Source organism: Enoplosus armatus, chromosome 7 (assembly GCF_043641665.1).
Source record: "Enoplosus armatus isolate fEnoArm2 chromosome 7, fEnoArm2.hap1, whole genome shotgun sequence".
NCBI classification, from domain to species: domain Eukaryota; kingdom Metazoa; phylum Chordata; class Actinopteri; order Centrarchiformes; family Enoplosidae; genus Enoplosus; species Enoplosus armatus.
Genome location: NC_092186.1, coordinates 12,007,792 through 12,025,552, shown reverse-complemented (window position 1 = coordinate 12,025,552; position 17,761 = coordinate 12,007,792). Strand labels below are relative to the sequence as shown.

Here is a 17,761-nt window from a genome sequence, read left to right as displayed (position 1 = left end):
AATTCATTCATCATTAGGCTGCTAATTAGTTAAATACAACAGTGGTATCTTTGTGAAATGTCAAATCTAGGTCATTATTGCTGCTAACACTACCTCTTATTCGATACATATACTTAATATTTATTTGTATTGCCTTTTCACCTGATTTTTATGACTAGTGTGGCTTCATCTTTTAATTTGATATCTGTCAGTGACTGAACCCTTGTGTGATTTGGCCACTAAGAAAATAAAAAGCAGCGAGACAGATGCGACGTTCTGCTTCTTCGTTTTTCCTCGAATTGACAGAAATGCTCAAAGCTTGTGTTTCAGATTTATGCAAACCATGTACACAAAAACAAATTTTGCTTTTCACACATACAGTATTTACAAGATCTAAAAGCCTCAACAAAATGTTTAAAAAGTGTTTACATAATGTGTGTAACAAATACACCTAATATAACACAAGACTGGAGATATTGGGAACTAGGAGTGTACTGTGAACAATTCATTCATATACAGCATGTTACAACTAAATACAGTTTAGTTAGCAATATCTACTACATCTACCATCTATTCATGCAGTGTTACGTCAAATTAATTTTCAAGAACAGTCATGAATGTCTGACTTAATAAGGTAATAATAAAGAGAAACCGGCGGGCTCAGTTACTGTCCTCGAAGCTGCCGCTGCTGCTGAAAGAAGAGCAGAATCTCATGGTGCTCATGGGATCAGACACGTACCCTGAAAAAGAGACAAATCAATGACAACTGTGACACTCGCCATTTGTGGTCAGTTTTCATTTGTCAGAGTCATAATGTTGACAATAACAACATTATTACTATTGACACTTAAAAGAAAAGGCTGGTGAAATTCTATATTATTCTTATTGTAAATAAATTCAATAAAAAGACACAAACTAGCAGTGAATTGATCCAACTAACTTAGGATGGGCACTGTAGTTTATTTTGAGTCAGTCCACGTCCACTGTCCTGCATCCAGAAGTAATCATTAGTGAACCAAATGTGTATTCATCCACCACTGAAAATAGTCCCCAACAAGTGCTTTTTACTCCTGTTTGAGTGATGTTTGGACAGCTGCTTTAGGAAATCACTTTTTAAAAATAAACCTGTATATTTGTGACTGTATATTTGGGGCACAGACAGGGTAGGGAAGTCAAAAAATGTGTTGGTTGTGGTCTTTTCTTGGGATTTGTGGACAATAAGGAAAATACAGATACAGAGAAATACAGCACCAGCCTTAAATTACTATGTATTCCCTGAGAGCAGAACTTAGTTTGTTTTGCAAATGTACAATATATGAACAATTGGATAAAAAAAGAAGATAAAATAAACAATAACATCAGGTAAAAAAAATGGATGATATTTAATTTGCTTGCCCACAGAATGTCACAGAATCTGAATTGATCCCAACACCTGCACAAGTGTTAAACTTCACCAGCTTTACTTTCAAAAGCAATTACTGTCACTATACCGTATCAGCGCACATGTATTCTGCAAACAAACCATTTCGATCGATGGGAGAAAACTGCATGTTCCTCCTGAGTTCCTCCAGGGAAAGGCCTCCGGATGCGCGACGCCGCTCGCTGAAAAAAAAAAAATAATAAAATCAGCCCACTGCAAAACAACACTAGTCCAGAAACATATACTGCTTCGTTTACATGGATAAGATGGAGCCAGATAGAAGCAGGAGAAATTCAATATGTAATGCCCGGCCTAATACAAGAATGCTCTCACTTTTCTCTGCAGGAGGACAGTATACAAAATTGATGACAGGTTTGATCGGATGAACACAGACTCCGCATTTGATATTTGAACATCTTGAGTTAAGTTAAATCCATGTGGTTGTATTTGCACTTCTTATTGGATAGAAACACCCAGAAAAGTCTCGTCTAACTTTTGAAGGAGCACCAGGGAATTATTAACATCACATAACCCCACCTCCTGTTACTGGGTTCATAGTGACTGTTACCAGGCTCCCACACACACACACACACACACACACACACACACACACACACACACTGAGACACACACAGCTCAAAGCCAGGCGTCTAATAGAGGCCTTCCTCCTCGGTCTGAATGCCATGCATGTTTTATTGCATTTGCTTTCCTTTTGTTTCTTGTTCGGTATCCGAGCAACTCCACTCCTCACTGTAGCAGTAAAGTATCTTAACAGGTCTACATGTTACTTGCATAACCATAGTTCAGAGGGAGTCGTTTCTACAAATTAGAGCAAGTCCAGACATGATGTTTGTGCAGTTCCTGTTCGCAGGATTGTAAGCGGAAAACATTTCCCCTGGTGAAAAACAACAGATTTCTTGGTTAAAGGCCATTTTAAGACTTATCCACATGGTAACTGTAAAGATAATTAACCATATAAATAATTTTAGGAAATTTGAACATCTGTGTTCCCTCTGCAATGATGACTATAAAAACAGGAGGATCACAGCGAGGCAGGTGCACTTTAAGCTGATTGCTTGATTAAGTGTTCATCAAGTACAATGTTTTAGATGCTGCTGATTAAATTGTAGGGAATTGTGCATCAGGGTTTGGTTACATTAGTTTGAGACAGACATCTTTTTAAGTAGGCTGCACAATTGGTAAGGTCCTCCTTTTCCTTTTGTGTTCAACAACAACATGACATCTGTTTATTAACAAATTGTCAAATTTCACCAAAATTAGTTTTGAAGTAAACATAAGGCAAGAAAGGAAGCCAGCATAATCATGCAGACTGATGCATCTGCAGTGTCTACATTTGTTAATGAAGTTTGGGAGATTTTAGCATCGTAACATTTACTCATTGATCCAATAAAAGTCTCAATTCTCGAGTATACAGTACATTATATTCAGTGTATGACACATGCAATATACGGGTTGTTTTATATGAATTTTGACAACATTTGGGGAAATAGAGTTTCTGCATTTACCAAACTGCCCCAATTAGCAGTTAACAGTAAAATAAGTGAGAAGCCACAGCTGTTGTTTAATCAAGAAAGTGGTTTTGTTCTGTTGCTAAGTCACCAAACTAGAAAGACTCAGCAGGGTTATCAGAGCTTCATGCAAACAACCTAAGCTGACCTGTCTGCGGAGGTGCTCGAGGTCTCTTACCTCTGACTCCAGAAGGCGTAGGCGCGAGTGTTGAGAGCGTACTCAAGCTCAAAGCGGGAGCGCAGGGCGGCGACGTGGCTCCGGCCGGGTCCTCCGCGCCCGAGCAGACAGTCAGAGGAGGAGGAGGGCGACAGGGAGCCACTGCTGTTACTGGAGGCTGGAGACATCAGCTGCCTCACACACACACACACACACACACACACACACACACACACACACACACACACACACACACACACACACACACACAAGCAGCAATGAAGTCATAATTAAGAGAATTTAATTATCACGACGTAAATGTCATGCACTGCAGCGTTGAATGGGATGACATTTAGGAATATGTGGGATATTATATACCTCAACATTGCACAAGCATTCCTCCAGGTTGGAAACCACTTCAGAGAACTCAGGCCTGTCCTGGGTTGGAAAAAGCAAACCACAGTTACTTCAGCTTCAGTGCTGAACAATCAAATGCAACAGACACGTGTATTCTCTCAAACACACTGCCCTGCATGTTGTCCACCCACACATGAAGCAAAGGTGAACTCTGCTTCAAAAGCAGCCCTCAGATCTCTTGCCTCACTGTAAAAGAACAAACACCGCCACCCCGGAGCTGTTCAATTATACATCACATCCTCAGACAGTGGCCAAGGTCTGTCTGTGTACTATTTCCAATACAGGAAAATTAAGACAGCACAGTGAAGATGAAAACACATTAACACGACAAGCCTTTACAGCCATCTTATTTGATTTCTACAAATGCATTTCATAAATTAGTGTTATAAAATCTGCTTACCCTGCAGCATTCATTCTCTCAGGCTTTAACAAACACATTTTACAGTTCAAATCCTGTAAACACAGTGCAGCGTGTCCCACTTTCAAACCCCTATGGGAGCTGGTGTACTGTACAGGTAAGGCATCAGGAGAGATGCGTGCAACATGAAACTTTGTGACAGCCTTTTATGATCACACAGGTGTCTTGACGCAATTGTACTGGGACGAGGCGATCGCCAGGGGAGCAAGCAACTGGTTGACAACCTTAACTGGCACACAGGAAGGAGACGAAGCTCAGAGGGAGAAATGTGCCAACATGCTCGACCGTGTCATAATGTGTCTTAATGAGTCCGAGGGAAAAAAAAACCCACACGCCTGGCTAATTATGAACATCACAGCGCTGAGTGAGGATCATCCAGGTCATGTGGGCTCCTGAATGTGAACAGCCATGCAATAATGTATCATCAAGGGACGCGCCGGTCCCATTCATTACTGCTGCACGTGTTTGCAGGAGCAGCTGACTCAGCATCAGTTGCCTCTCTATGTCTAAATAGCTAATGGCATGGAAGGATGTTATTGGTGAGATCGTTTTACAGTTTGAAACTACAAAGCAGTCGTACACAGTGGACAGTACAGCACATAGTGGATATAAACCACATTGTGTACCCTTGTATAAAATGTAAAAATTTAACTGAGAACAAGTTATTATTCGAGCGACTGTTCGTCATAATTAGAGCTCAAATGAAATTCAAGAAGAAGTGAGATTGGGTCATTTACCTCTGGGCAGGCGTACCAGCCTCTTATCAGGAGTGCAGAGATGGGTTTGGGGATGGAGTAGCCAATAGGAGGCCGGATGTGATGGTAGGCCATGTCTGCTGCTGCAGCAGCTGAGGACAGACGAACATCCTAAAATTAGGTTAAAATGATCTAATCTAATGTAATGCTATTTTTATGTGGCACTAAGATTTAAGCTAATGAAACTGAAGCATCAGGTGCTTATTTTATGCAGTAGGCCTTTTTCTCAGCAGACATTTTGTCATAGCAGAAAAATGACAGGTGTTCAAGTAAGTCATGATGGCGTGCACAATACCAGGACCCTGAAACTGAGCAGCTAAATGGAATCAAAATATCAAATGTCTTCGGTTTGAACTCTAGTACATACGCGTACTAACAACATTTAACTTTTAGCCCCTAACTGATGTGAAGACAAATACCCGGTTTCAAGTGAGCGAAGGGAATTTCTCCGGTCAGCAGCTCCCACAGACAGAGGGCGTAGCTGAACATGTCTGCCTTCACTGAGTAGCGAGTACACTGGGTGAACACCTCAGGAGCCATCCAACGCAGGTTCTGCACACACACACACACACACACACACACACATATATATATGCACATACAGTAAAGACAGTTTAAGTGAAATCCGTATTTCTTTGGACATATTTTTGGTTGTTAGACTAAAGAACATCATAACAAATTTCAAAAGCAGGCCATCATACACACACACACACACACACACACACACACACACACACACACACACACACACACAGGCCCAATTACTGACATAAACACTGCGTCCCAGCAAGGGCAGGTAGCTCCTCACAACAGGCAGTTCTCAGGAGATGTAACACACTTAACACCAAACTGCAGGCCAAGCACTCTGGGTAGTGATGAGTCAGCACACTGAGACAAAATCTGCGTGAAGGCAGTTTTTTTTTTTTTTTAGCTGGTGGGTAATTGATGGCAGGTGCCAGGAGAAGCTCTGGCTTGAACTCCTGCAAACTAACAGCATACACTTTAATACAAAATGCCTCATTCTTCCAAGGATGCTGCAGATGGTGTGAGAGGGAGAAAAACTCCTTTTGTGTGTGTGTGTGTGTGTGTGTGTGTGTGTGTGTGTGTGTGTGTGTGTGCGTGTGTGTGTGTGACATCAAACAAACCAAAAAGAGGAAACAGCACTGACCCCCGGCTGCTTGGTCATGTTGTCCTCATGCACAGATTGAAGAAATCTAGATTCTGCAGAGGGAGGGAAGGACATGCAATGGTTAAACAATGTACATCCACTGGCAGCTCAGTCATTTAGCTGTACTTTCACCTCAGTGAGTAAAATCTTTGATTGCATCATTTTTAAATTATATCACAATACTGCCAAAACAACAGGGAAATGTTAAAGGTCCCACATTATGCTCATTTCAGTTCTATATTTTTATTCTGGGATTCCACTAGAGTAGCTTTGAATGATTCCCAGTTCAAAAAGTCCTTATTTATCTTCTACAGACCCTTTCTGCACCAACCCCTCAGTTCAGCCTCTGTCTGAAACAAGCCGTTTTAGACAAACTGAACAACCTCCAAAAACTTGAAGAGTAGTCCTGAGCAGAGCGGGCGAATAACTTAGACAGAGCGGGTGGATGAGCGAGTCCCTGTACTCGTGTCTAGAGCAGATGACCTGCTGGGGGCGTGGCTGAGTGTGGTGACTGTATAGTTGTGACATCACAACCTTACGGATGTCCTGACGGCTCGTTAAAAGGCAGTTTCTGAATATGGAAATATGGACACGGAAATCTCACTTCCTACAACATGGGACCTTTAAACTTGTTGATGTTTACATTGAGCTACATGGTCACAGCACATTGGGAGAGTGTTTACTATAGAAGAAAACAAAACTACCTGAGCAGAGGAAGTTTCCCTTCCCTATTTTCTTCTTTCTTTTTAGAAAAAAACAAACAATATTGACTTTAAAGCTGCATTAAAGCGAGGCTATATAAACTTTGGCTGAGCAGCGGCCACTGTGGTTGCAGGTGATAAATACTGGACGATGGTAAATCCAAAAATAGAACAGAAACATGAGTAGAGAAGAAGTAAGTAAACTGACTGTTATGTCAGTTGAACACAAATATCTATTGAAAATTTGCTAAAAATAGCTAACATTAGCCATTATATGCTACTGGCCACATCAGCAGAAAAACTTCTAAAGTGAGCAAGAGTGAGTTTTATTCATAATTAAATCAACAAATTCTCCATTTTACAAATGTTACAAAGAGCTAAAGAGCTTCTCAAGCTGTTGTATCCAAAGATGGCTGTCCATTCAATCAAATTCATCATTACAATGTAATTATTTTAACAAATGGTTAATGCAGCTTTAATTTTCTTGTACAGCAAATGAAAGGCTGCAAAACGTCTCTTACCTCCAAAATCAGCCACCACCGCGTGTCCATCTTCATACAGCAGAATATTATGGCTGGAGGAAACACGTATTATTAGTGATAATGACAACAGTTCCTTCAGATTGCCAATCCCACCACATACGCTGCTACTGCTGCACCCACCTGTTGAGGTCCCTGTGGATGATGGGCTGGGTGAGGTTGTGCAGGTACTCCATGCCCTTGGCCACGTCGATGGCAATGATGAGCTTGGACTGCAGGTCGATAAGCCTGTCCATTGACACATCATTAAAGCAGCAGCCACTTAGCGCCAGATCAATGGTCCCTGCCAATCACACACAGCACTTTACACAGATCAATAGGACAGTCTATAAAGACAGCACCTGGCCACACAGTTAGCGGAACACTTCATCTGGATCAATGATGATCCCGGCTGAGGGGGGGGGGGGGGATCGGTGAGGGGACACGTCCAAGGAGGATAATGAGACCTGAAACAGTCGGCTGTGCTGGCCAAACATGTCCTTGTCAGACACTGAGTAACTCCTTAAGGTAGTTTGAGCTCTTTTTAGATCTCAACATCTGGATTTAGTCACCGTCAAAGTGTGTGAGGAATCAAACAAACTGATGTTAACACACCTCGCCGCACGGGACTTACCAGAACTTCTACTTGGATTTTTAACCTGACTTTGCCTTATTTAATACTAGTTTAACAGAAACAATTTCAGTTTTTCTTGAGTTATATTGGTGTGCATTACATTGCAAGGTGTCCCTATTAGGCAATTCTTTTCATTATCAATTCCTTTCTTGATTATTATTTGATTAATTGTTTATATCAGAAAATAGCGAAAAATGAGCACAAGGTGGTGCCTTTAAATTGCTTCCAAAACCCACAGATATTCAATTTCAGTCATTTTTTTATACATAAAATGGAGAAAAGTAGCACATACTCACATTTGAGAAGCTGGAAACAGACAATATTTGTGCTTGATAAAAGACTTTAATGGATTAATGGACTATTTGTTTCAGCACTAATTCATTACATGTACAGGGGTTTCTATTTTCCTGATCCATCATGCAAAGTCTTAAATATTGCTGCTCTTTTTGTGTACAATTGTATACATCACAGGGAAGTTTAGCAGCTTATGTGTGTCAACGAGCACTAGATGACGGTTATTACAAACAGTATAACAAACTGTGTAACACACATTTCCTCACCTCTTCTGCTCGTGCAGCAGAGAGAACAGAGAGCCTCCAGAGACATACTGGGTGACGATGGCAAACTGGCTAGGGTCGTCCAGACACGCCCCCACAAACTGGATGATACAGGGGTGGTTGAGGCGACAGAGGATGGAGACCTCCCTGCAGAACATGTCCACGTCGGACTTCGAGCAGTATGTGTTGGCTCGATAGCTACAAACAGTGGGCATCAAAGGGCTCATCAGTTTCCCCCTTTACCAAAGATGGGAGGCAAAATGTCATCTTCATAGAGGTGTGTTAAATGTTCAAGTACCGTTTTATGGCAACTATTTTGTTTCTGCATTTGCCTCTGTAGACTCTTCCAAAGGAGCCTGAGAGTGAAACAGATTTGGTGCTAAATAATATTATCTGATTATCTGACGCATGTGCATTGAAAAGAAAACAGAAAAGGTATGAGAGGAGTTACCTGATCCAATGATTTCATTAAACTCCAGCTCAGACAGCTGGAGATGGAAGTGAGACGGGAGGCTGGCCCTGAGCAGGAGAACTTCTGCCTTCTCTGAAAACAGAGAGCAACATTTATAGAAAACTTTATCTCATCATTGAAGAGATTTACAGGATCTTAATGCATCATTGCCCCACAAAGAGAGTTGCTCTTTTTAATTTAGTGCCCTCTTTCCAGGTTAATATGCACACAATCACCATATTTTCAAATTGGTGTATTATTCTAAAAGCGAACGCTCAGATTGAATAATACACAGATAATGGTCAGGAGATCAGAATCAGAATCAGAATCAGAAATACTTTATTGATCCCCGGGGGGAAATTATACAGTACCGGTGCTCCCATTCAAGAGTAGAAATAAGAGTATGTACAAAAATAAGATATAAAAAAATAAGAAATAAAAAATATACACATTTACAATATTTAAGTGAAAAATAAAAAAATAGATATATACAATAACAATGTATATGTATGTATATATATATAATGTATAAAACTGGTGTGGAAATATGGACACACCACATGGAAAATTATGTTTACAGCATAATAGCTGTCTCATGATGCAGTTTATTTGTCTATAAGTCTTGGCTGATTTTGTATCTGAAGGAGCAGATTTAATGAGAAAACAAGCGTCTTATTGTTATGGAGCCCCCTGATGGCTCCATAACAATAAAACGCTTGTGTATTTAGTGTAGCTTATTAAACCATGTTTGAATAACTACAGCTACAGTGCTTTTTAGCAAATAGCTCCACATGATTCCCCCTTCTTAAAGGTTTTAAATATGGCTTCCATCCAAATCAGATCACTGTTTCTAGATGTTAAGTATGAACATCACACAGACAGAGACTGTCTGTGGTTCACGCCGCCCCCTGTGTGCTGTCATGTCAGCTGACAGTGATGTGAAGAGTGTGCTGTGCTTCACTCCACCTCACTACCTTTAGTCATGCTTTTGATCTTTCCCAGAGGAGACGGGACAGAAACGTAGGACCCATCTGGAAGAGAGCCGACATGTTCAGACAGATTAATGGGAGGACTTGTGTGATTTCAGTCCAGATAATCATTTCTAGAGGGGTGACTCACCCCCTCCTGGCTGGGAGTACTCATTGCAGGGGGAGTCGTCTGGACGTTTGTAGTGTTTCAGTAAGGTAACAATGGCATCATGACCTGAGGTGGAAAAAAACACAAGAACAAGTAATATTAGTTTTTATTATATCTTTCCTAACAGCTAAGCTCATCATCACACAAACTGACCTTTTTCATAAGCCCACATCAGGCAGGTCTGCTCATCCTTCTCCCCACTGGACCTGCTGGGGTCGCAGGCAACCAGGTTCATGTCTGCCCCGCCGTCCAGCAAGAACTGCACCAGGCGGATGTGGCCATGAAAACAGGCACTGTGTAGAGCTTAACAGAGTAGTCAGAGTGTTGCTGATGGCATATACGCATCTGAACTTCATTTAACGCTGCATGTGAATAGAGGAGTTTTAAAGAGTCACCTGTGTGTCCATCTCTGCCCTGATGGTTGATGCTCATTGCATTCTGGCTCAACAAGAACTTGACCATCTCCAGGTCTTTACCATAAGTGCATGCACTGTGACACAAGATATCGGTGCTTATTATCACCTCAGAGCAACATGAATCACACGTTAAAGGTGATGCCAATAAGTGAAACACGTCAATGCACGGTATGTGTGTGTGTATTTGCATTTGTTTTGCACACTATAAATAAATACAGTGTGAGACAATACCTGTGAAGCGCTGTCTCGCTGAATATGTTCTCCTTCGACAGACTCTCTGTGCCAGAGAGCTGTAAAATCTCCTTCCCTGCCTCAAACTTCCCATTATAGCAGGCCCTGATGAAACCCAATATTAAATACAGCACTTCAGGTCCACTCTCATGTCAAACTTACAGAAGCCTACTGACACTGTAAAGCATTTACAAGTGTAATGGTGTGTCCCCGTAGATGTTGACAGAGTGAGGCTGTGCGTCAAAGTTGCCCTGCAGGAGGAAGCGTGCGATCTCATGGTGACCAAAGCGGGCGCAGAAGTGGAGAGGAACGTGATCTTCATTGTCCTGGGCGTTTACTGAGAGAGGAAGAAATCATTACCATCATCTTCAACGACAGAACTGAATTATCTTCTCTGTGGCTTTTTAGGAAGGCTGTTTCACCCTCGTAGGTAAGTAAAGTATGTAATGATGTATCCTACTGTGTGTAATTCACAGACCATTGAACTGAATTTTAACTAAATGTAGGGAGGCACTCTTGGAGTCTCAGCTCTCACCGTTAGCTTTGCTTCCTTCCCCCAACAGCAGTTTGATGATACTGAGGAAACCCTTGGCTGCAGCCAGGTGCAGCGGCCGGTCGCCTACCTCACCACTCGCATTCACATCTGCCCCAAACTTCAGCAGCAGCTTCGCCACCTGAAAGGCAGAGAGAGACAAGAAGGAACTTTCAGATGAGAAAAGTCAATTATTCATTATTATTATTTATTTATTCTCTCAGTTAAGAATGCAGAGGTGGTTGATACGAGCAATTTACCTGCTCATGGCCGTTATAAGAAGCAATATGTAGTGGGGTGAAAAACACAGCATCCTGAACATTCACATAAGCTCCATGCTGCAGGAGTATATCTGCTGCCTGGAGGGGAAACAACAGCAAATTCTGAATGTACAAAAGCAAGCAAGTCCATAGCTAATGATGAAGACATAAAAAGCCCAGCTCTCACCTCATGGTGCCCAGCCAACGTGGCGACATGCAGGGCAGTGAGGGCACCGTAGCCCACCTGCTGCACGTCTGACCCTCCGTGGAGAAGCGCAGTCAGCAGCTCAGCATTATCCTGTGGTGCAGCAGCAAACAGGGAATGCAGCCAAAGGCCTTGAGTTGGAACCATAACTACTGTCTTACTATCAAACACTTTATTTATTTATTTTCACGCCTATCACAGCATAAAGGTTAGCCCTGATTGTTCTGCCTTTACCACATCCCTGCATTAACATCACGATAGAGCAAGAGGCAGCTAATCATACTGGGTTTGTGTGTACTTGCACTCCACCATGTGGTAAAACTTAAGACAGCTCTTCACCACATAACAACACAAGGAAGACAAAGATGTAGATTTCACCTTGAAAAACATTTTAAATCTGTCTTTATTTGCTCTTTAATTCTCTTCACCTTGTAAGCAGCCAGGTGGAGCGCAGTGAATCCATTCCTGGACAGTCTGGAAGGACGCAGGCCCTTGAGCATCAGGGTGCGGATATGGGCCTTGTTACCTGCTTACATAAATATGTAATACAGATCACGTTTCAGCATCTAAGAAGCAGGTAAACTGTCCAAATACTTTGTTGTAACTTCCAAATGTATATCTTTGCTTTAACTGTTATATTAGTTATATTTAATCTTTATGTGCACTTTATTTCAAATCTACTGTTTACTTCTACATGACCAACACCAGAAAGGTCGTCTTCAGACAATGTCGGCCAGTCTGTAGTAATCCTTCCTTCCACTGAGTTATTAATAGGCTCTAGTAGTCATGCATACCTCCACACACGCAGCAGAGATGCAGCAGCGACAGCCCCTTCTCTGTTCGGTAGCTCAAGTTCACCTTCTGAAAAGCCTCATCAGAGCTGAGTCACAGAAAATCAACATCACCTCCTTGTGACAAACGTAACCCGACTGACACAGAAAAGTAAGCAGACCCAAGGAGAATGCAGGCATAAAAAGCTGTTTACATGTGGTTTATAGCCTACTATGACAGATTCATTTCAAATGAAAAAAAAACAAAACGTTTTTGTCACCTGAAAGCAAGTTTGAGCTCCACGAGCTCGCTGTCTTTGAGCTGGAGGTCGTCTTCCAACTTCTCAATGATTACAGAGTACGACTCGCCCACCTTCTTCTTCCACTCATCTTCACAGCCCCATCATCAGAGTTAAACATAACAACAATTTAATAATACAATTCCCATTATTTATTAGTGCCCATATGCAGAAATACATAGCTCCCATATAAATGACAATAACACTGAGTCAACTTGTCAGTGTTTATGACAGAGTGATGGCAATTCAAACCTCGTTCTCAGTCTCGTGGATCCGTCTGACATTAAAATATTCTCACACAAACACAAGCTGTTACCTGTACACGTCTGAGATGGTCTTGATTTGTAATTTCCCATTGATGAGGTCCTTCTCTTGTAATATGTGCTGTACAGTTTGGTTCACGAGTAAAGCAGTAATACAATCTCTCACTCTGCCACAATTGCACAGGTCCAGATAAAGGGGGGGATCATGGCTGTGGGCTAAAAATAAACACCTTTGAGAGGAATGCCTAACAACTACGACAACTGATCTCTGCGAGCAGGCCTACATGCATCAGTGTGACTGTGTGTGTTCATGTACAGTATAAAAGTGAGCAGGTGACTGGCTGCCACTGCAATCAGTCTGTGATGAAGAAGAGTCTGGCTGATGGACTAAAACTGAAGTATTTTAGTAATGCGTTATTTGTCTACTACAAGGCTAGCATTTTTCACAGCAGTCATGTTGAGAAAAGCACAGGTGGAGCTAACGTCATTAACACTGACTAAGTTCCAGCAATTACTGCAATGTAGCAATTATTAATAAATGTCTCCTATGAAAAAGACCTTTTATGAAAGATGAGAGTGCCCTTTGCCTCACGCTGACAATGGACATGTCTATGTAGAGCGCCAGAGGCTCCGCATACCCACCAGGATGCACATGTATACCTTTGACGCTGCCATGTTATCCTCTTGAATGACTGAAAAATGACTGAAAGCAAAGCAACGCACCACTTGAATGTGAAAACAGTGAGATGTTCTTCTTCTAAAAGACACCAGAAAGTTATATCAATGAGAAGAATATATCACTGATTTATAGCTCAATCAATGTGACCTCGTATTTCGACTGACAACATAAAACTAGTTGTAACCTCAACTGTTTCGTTTTCTCTGTGCGATGTCTTCATGTAGTCCCTTCCTGAACCTCAACATCTCCTCCAGGTTCTTACACTGTAAGGACTCCTGCATGGACATCAGCTTTGTGTCTTTGGGTAAGGCGAACTTAGAGCCACTCAGGACAGCCTGCAGCATCTCCAGTGACATTGAGAAGGAGCTTTGTGGATCAGAGCAAACAGGAAACAAACAAGCCTTCCACAAACTACAGCTGGATGCATCACCGGAGAACATCAGGACTTCATTTTTCAGCCCCCAGTGGGACAGGCACTCGGCCAGGCTGAAACCACAAAGCTTCAGCTCCTCCATGTAAGCAGGGGTGTCCACGCTGCGCTTCAAGTTGTCATTAATCCCAAAGGCGACAGTTACAAACCTGGTTTGGTGCTTGTGACTCACACACAGTGAATGCATGAAGACTCCATCAGGCACTGAGAGTCCTGCACTGACCCAGCAGCTGCTGATGATGGAGCTCCTACCTACGGAAGCTCCTGCGCCCAGTCTAGAGTACTCCACCACTGATCCAGCTCCCACGGAGCAACTGGGATCGAGGACGCTGTACATAATGCAGCTTCCCGAGGAGCCTTCAGAGTTCTCGTTCATATGTAGGCTGAATGCAGATGACAGGAGGCCCAGCTCATTCCTCAGCGCCGCATCCGCAGTGAGGTGAAAGAGGTACTCTGTTGTGCTTCCAATGTGATAAAACTTGGAGTTGTTCAGGAGAATGACGTTCAAGGGTGTCCCTTTAAGAAGATGGAAGATCTTTTGGCGGATTTCCACCAGACTGCTCTCCTCTTTGGTGACATTTGCAGTGTTGCTGGTGTAATCTATGGTGGCTTTAGAGCCCAGTGCTTGGAGGAAGTCCCCGTACGCGTCTACCTCACAGTCCAAATGTCCCAACTCTTTTAGCAGATTAAGAAGAGACTTCGCAGTGTCAAAGTCAACATAGTAGGTGCTGTCTGTGTAGACAAACTCGGCATCAGAAAGAGAAAAACAACTGCTCTGCCTCTTACACACAGCTCCACTGTCTCGCATCTCATCGATGCTTGGCTTGTGCAGAAAGTGCAGGCAGGAAATATTCTCCATTTCCGAGTAATTGGACTTTTCACATGAATCCAGCACAAACACTCCATGGGTAGTCCCGACAGACAACGGCGAGGGGTGGGCTAAAGCTGTGAAGCCAGGTTTGTCAAACCTAACGCTCTCGTCCTCTGCAACACTGTAGAGCTCTATGTCATCTGCACAGGTCACCAGTACACCAGGCTTCATGTGGGAAGGGAAATCCACATACATGGCCAGTTTGAGCTCCAGCATCTGGTAGAGAGGGTCACCCAGCGGCATGGCGGTGAAGATCTTCCCCAGAGCGCTGGCACTGGGCAAACGCTGACTCAGCCCCCCTGGAAGTAAGAAATGTTAAAGTGGGAAACAAAAATCACATACAAAACGTACATCATCTAAAATGTCTGAGCATTAGACACTTTCTTTTGAAGCCCCAAATGTTCGTCATCAGAATAATATTAATAATCAGGGTGCTATAAGCGCATAAAAACACATTTAAATTGAAGGAACTAAATCAGCCGACTTGGATGCAACAGTAACTGTGACTGTGGAGTTGTGATTCGGACTGTGTGAGTCAAGAAGCAGAGCCCTGTAGGGGTGATGAAGTTTAAAAGGCAGGCCATAACATCATGCTAAAGTATAGTTGCTTATTTTATTAGGGCAGTAATACTCTCCGGTGTCTGGCTTTGGCAAGTGGCTTTAACAATTCATAGGCGGTAATAGACATTCAATTACTTTTATAGTATATAAGCATGCAACTCATCCATCTTTTTTCTGGAGTCTCTTACTTGTGTTCAGGGTCATAAGGGAGTTGGAGGTCATCATAGCATGTGTCTGTAGTAATTATTAGTCAATTAATCAAATGAATTCATTGGCCACATTTCTTGATAATAAACTTATTGTTTCAGTTATTTTACAAGCAAAACGCCAAAGATGTTCTGGTTCCACCCTCTAAAATTTGAAAATATCCCACTTAATTTAGGCCTGCATGATAGTAAATTGAATCTCTTTGGTTGTGAAATAGCAATTTTTGAAACGATGTATCGGGCCATATTAGGCAATCAATATGAAAACAGTTGCAACCCTACCAGCATGCATTGGAGGAAAATCAGTGGAAGAAATAATTTATTTGTCATTAACAGCAACAAAACTGTCAAACCTGCATGGATCAGGATGACTCTCATGCTGCCCAGAGTCTTCCCATAGATGTCACTCAGCTGCTGCAGTGCGTACAGAGTGGAGCCCCCATTCCCTTAAAACACAAGGTCAAATTAATAACAACAACAACAACAAACAAAGGGCAGTTAAATGTAAATGGAGTGCTGTCTGGCTCGCTCACCTATTTTAGACCCAGGTGGATCTGAGAAGACCTTGTACTGAAGTCCAAGAGGAAGCTCTTTTCTGTCAACTTTCTCACTGATCTGCAGCTCGTACGCTTCTCTCTGACTCTGATCCACAGCCGTCACAACCACCACATCCCAAAACTCACCAGGCTGCACCTCCCGGTCTTCAGGGAAGAAGATAGCAGCTAGTTATTATGACATACCCACTTCGCATGGAGAATAAAAATGTTTGTTTGTTTTTTTTGCTAAATATTGGAGGGGATGGGAAACATACTTTCACTCACTGAACTACAGTTAGTCAGACGCATCAAATGTCAAACTCACCACGCAGAGAGTTGAATTTTCGGAGTTTTTCTCTTGTTGCAGTTTGTAACTTTGTGATATATTCCTGACTCATACTGTCGATTAAATACACTCGCTGTAGTGTCAGAAAAACTCGCTGTTCAGTTACAGCGTAGCAGACCTTTCTGTTTGCAGACCGTCTCTAACTTCCGGGTAGCGTCACGTGGTTACTTGTGTTTACAACGTAGGCGGGGAGTGAACGGAGCGCGTGGTGAGGGTTGAACTGCATGAACTGCACGTTTGTATTTATCCAACAAAAGCATAAATAGCAGCAAATACCAATCAAATATAAATGACACAATGAAGAACATGAATGACAACATTAAGGCAATAACATTAAAATAAAAATCTGTTTCAGTCATAAAGTTCCATAATGTTTCAAAAGCTTATTACTTTTTTATTGTTTAATAAACTGAGTGGTTTAAGTAGATAATTCAGTTCTTGGAGAAAAGGTGAGATCTTAGGTAGTGATTTAGAAATGTTCTGTCTCTTCTTTCTTTAAAACTTTGCATATAGAATAATGAAATTAATCAGATATTCAAGAGCCCCATCATCTGGATTATCATAGTAAAAAATTATACATTTAAAGATCCCCTCTAGACATGTATTAAAACATATATACAAATAGTCTGCTTGTAACAATAATATGTGTCTGATGTGTTTTTTCCCACAAAAAAAAGTATAATTACCACATTAAAATCCTGAAAAGGGAATCTACTACTTCTAGTGCATTAAAAATTCCAGAATCTATGAATATGCAAAGTTTTCCTGCTGGACACAAGATGTCTCCTCCATTCTCAGTGTATGTGCACTGGAGGCTTCAAGTTTCTACATCACACTTGTATAAGTTGTAAATTGGACCAGGAATGGCTTACAAACTATTTGTGAAGTCACAAATAATGCTCGTACACCCCACTGCTTAAAATCAGATTTTCAATGAGCACAGAGAAACTTTCCACTTTCAGCAGATGAATGTGAAAACAGCCTTCTAGTGTCAAACTCTGCACATACATCATTCTGCACAGCGAAGCTCAAACATTCAACCATAGGATATGTTCACAAAAGGTACAAGAAATACTATATTTTATGTAAAATTTTGAAATGTACTTCCTTAGCCTTGTTTGAGAACTGACCGAGGCCTTTCACGAGAATAGCACACATCAGATGCTGTTCATTGACCTGCTGAGTGGTGTGAACTGGCACTGAGCCTCAAGCTGCAGGCCAAGACACAAGACACATAACACAGTCATCCAGGGATGCTGGCTGGTTCGCGTATGACAGTATTTCATTGTTTCACACTATACTGATGATTACATAC

General features: G+C 41.9%; 2 protein-coding genes across 2 annotated transcripts; both read right to left on the bottom strand.

Moving 5' to 3' along the window:
• Positions 1–291: 291 nt before the first annotated feature.
• tnni3k (TNNI3 interacting kinase) lies at positions 292–13,488 on the bottom strand. Its single transcript, XM_070908361.1, has 25 exons — positions 12,871–13,488; positions 12,537–12,645; positions 12,280–12,365; positions 11,914–12,011; positions 11,468–11,578; positions 11,281–11,379; positions 11,024–11,162; positions 10,681–10,825; positions 10,489–10,593; positions 10,237–10,331; positions 9,995–10,144; positions 9,824–9,907; positions 9,679–9,735; positions 8,705–8,797; positions 8,552–8,609; positions 8,257–8,451; positions 7,207–7,311; positions 7,066–7,118; positions 5,844–5,896; positions 5,095–5,227; positions 4,658–4,767; positions 3,464–3,523; positions 3,107–3,276; positions 1,502–1,581; positions 292–719 (listed from the first exon to the last, which is right to left on the bottom strand). Exons 1-25 carry the CDS (start codon positions 12,908–12,910, stop codon positions 640–642), a joined length of 2,508 nt encoding a protein of 835 aa, XP_070764462.1. The 5' UTR covers positions 12,911–13,488; the 3' UTR covers positions 292–639.
• A 193-nt stretch (positions 13,489–13,681) lies between these two features.
• On the bottom strand, positions 13,682–16,506 carry fpgt (fucose-1-phosphate guanylyltransferase). The gene is made up of 4 exons (XM_070908898.1): positions 16,426–16,506; positions 16,098–16,265; positions 15,918–16,010; positions 13,682–15,096 (listed from the first exon to the last, which is right to left on the bottom strand). The coding sequence occupies exons 1-4, from the start codon at positions 16,496–16,498 to the stop codon at positions 13,682–13,684; spliced, it is 1,749 nt and encodes a 582-aa protein (XP_070764999.1). The 5' UTR covers positions 16,499–16,506.
• Between the last annotated feature and the right edge of the window lie 1,255 nt (positions 16,507–17,761).

Coding starts and splice junctions, on each gene's coding strand:
- tnni3k (XM_070908361.1), bottom strand. CDS start 12,910: ATGGGAAATTACAAATCAAGACCATCTCAGACGTGTACAG. Junction 8,798..9,678: donor GATCAAAAGCATGACTAAAG/GTAGTGAGGTGG, acceptor CTCTGTTTTCAG/AGAAGGCAGAAGTTCTCCTG. Junction 8,452..8,551: donor AAAATAGTTGCCATAAAACG/GTACTTGAACAT, acceptor CACTGTTTGTAG/CTATCGAGCCAACACATACT.
- fpgt (XM_070908898.1), bottom strand. CDS start 16,498: ATGAGTCAGGAATATATCACAAAGTTACAAACTGCAACAAGAGAAAAA. Junction 16,266..16,425: donor AAAATTCAACTCTCTGCGTG/GTGAGTTTGACA, acceptor TCTTCCCTGAAG/ACCGGGAGGTGCAGCCTGGT. Junction 15,097..15,917: donor AGTCATCCTGATCCATGCAG/GTTTGACAGTTT, acceptor TCTTACTTCCAG/GGGGGCTGAGTCAGCGTTTG.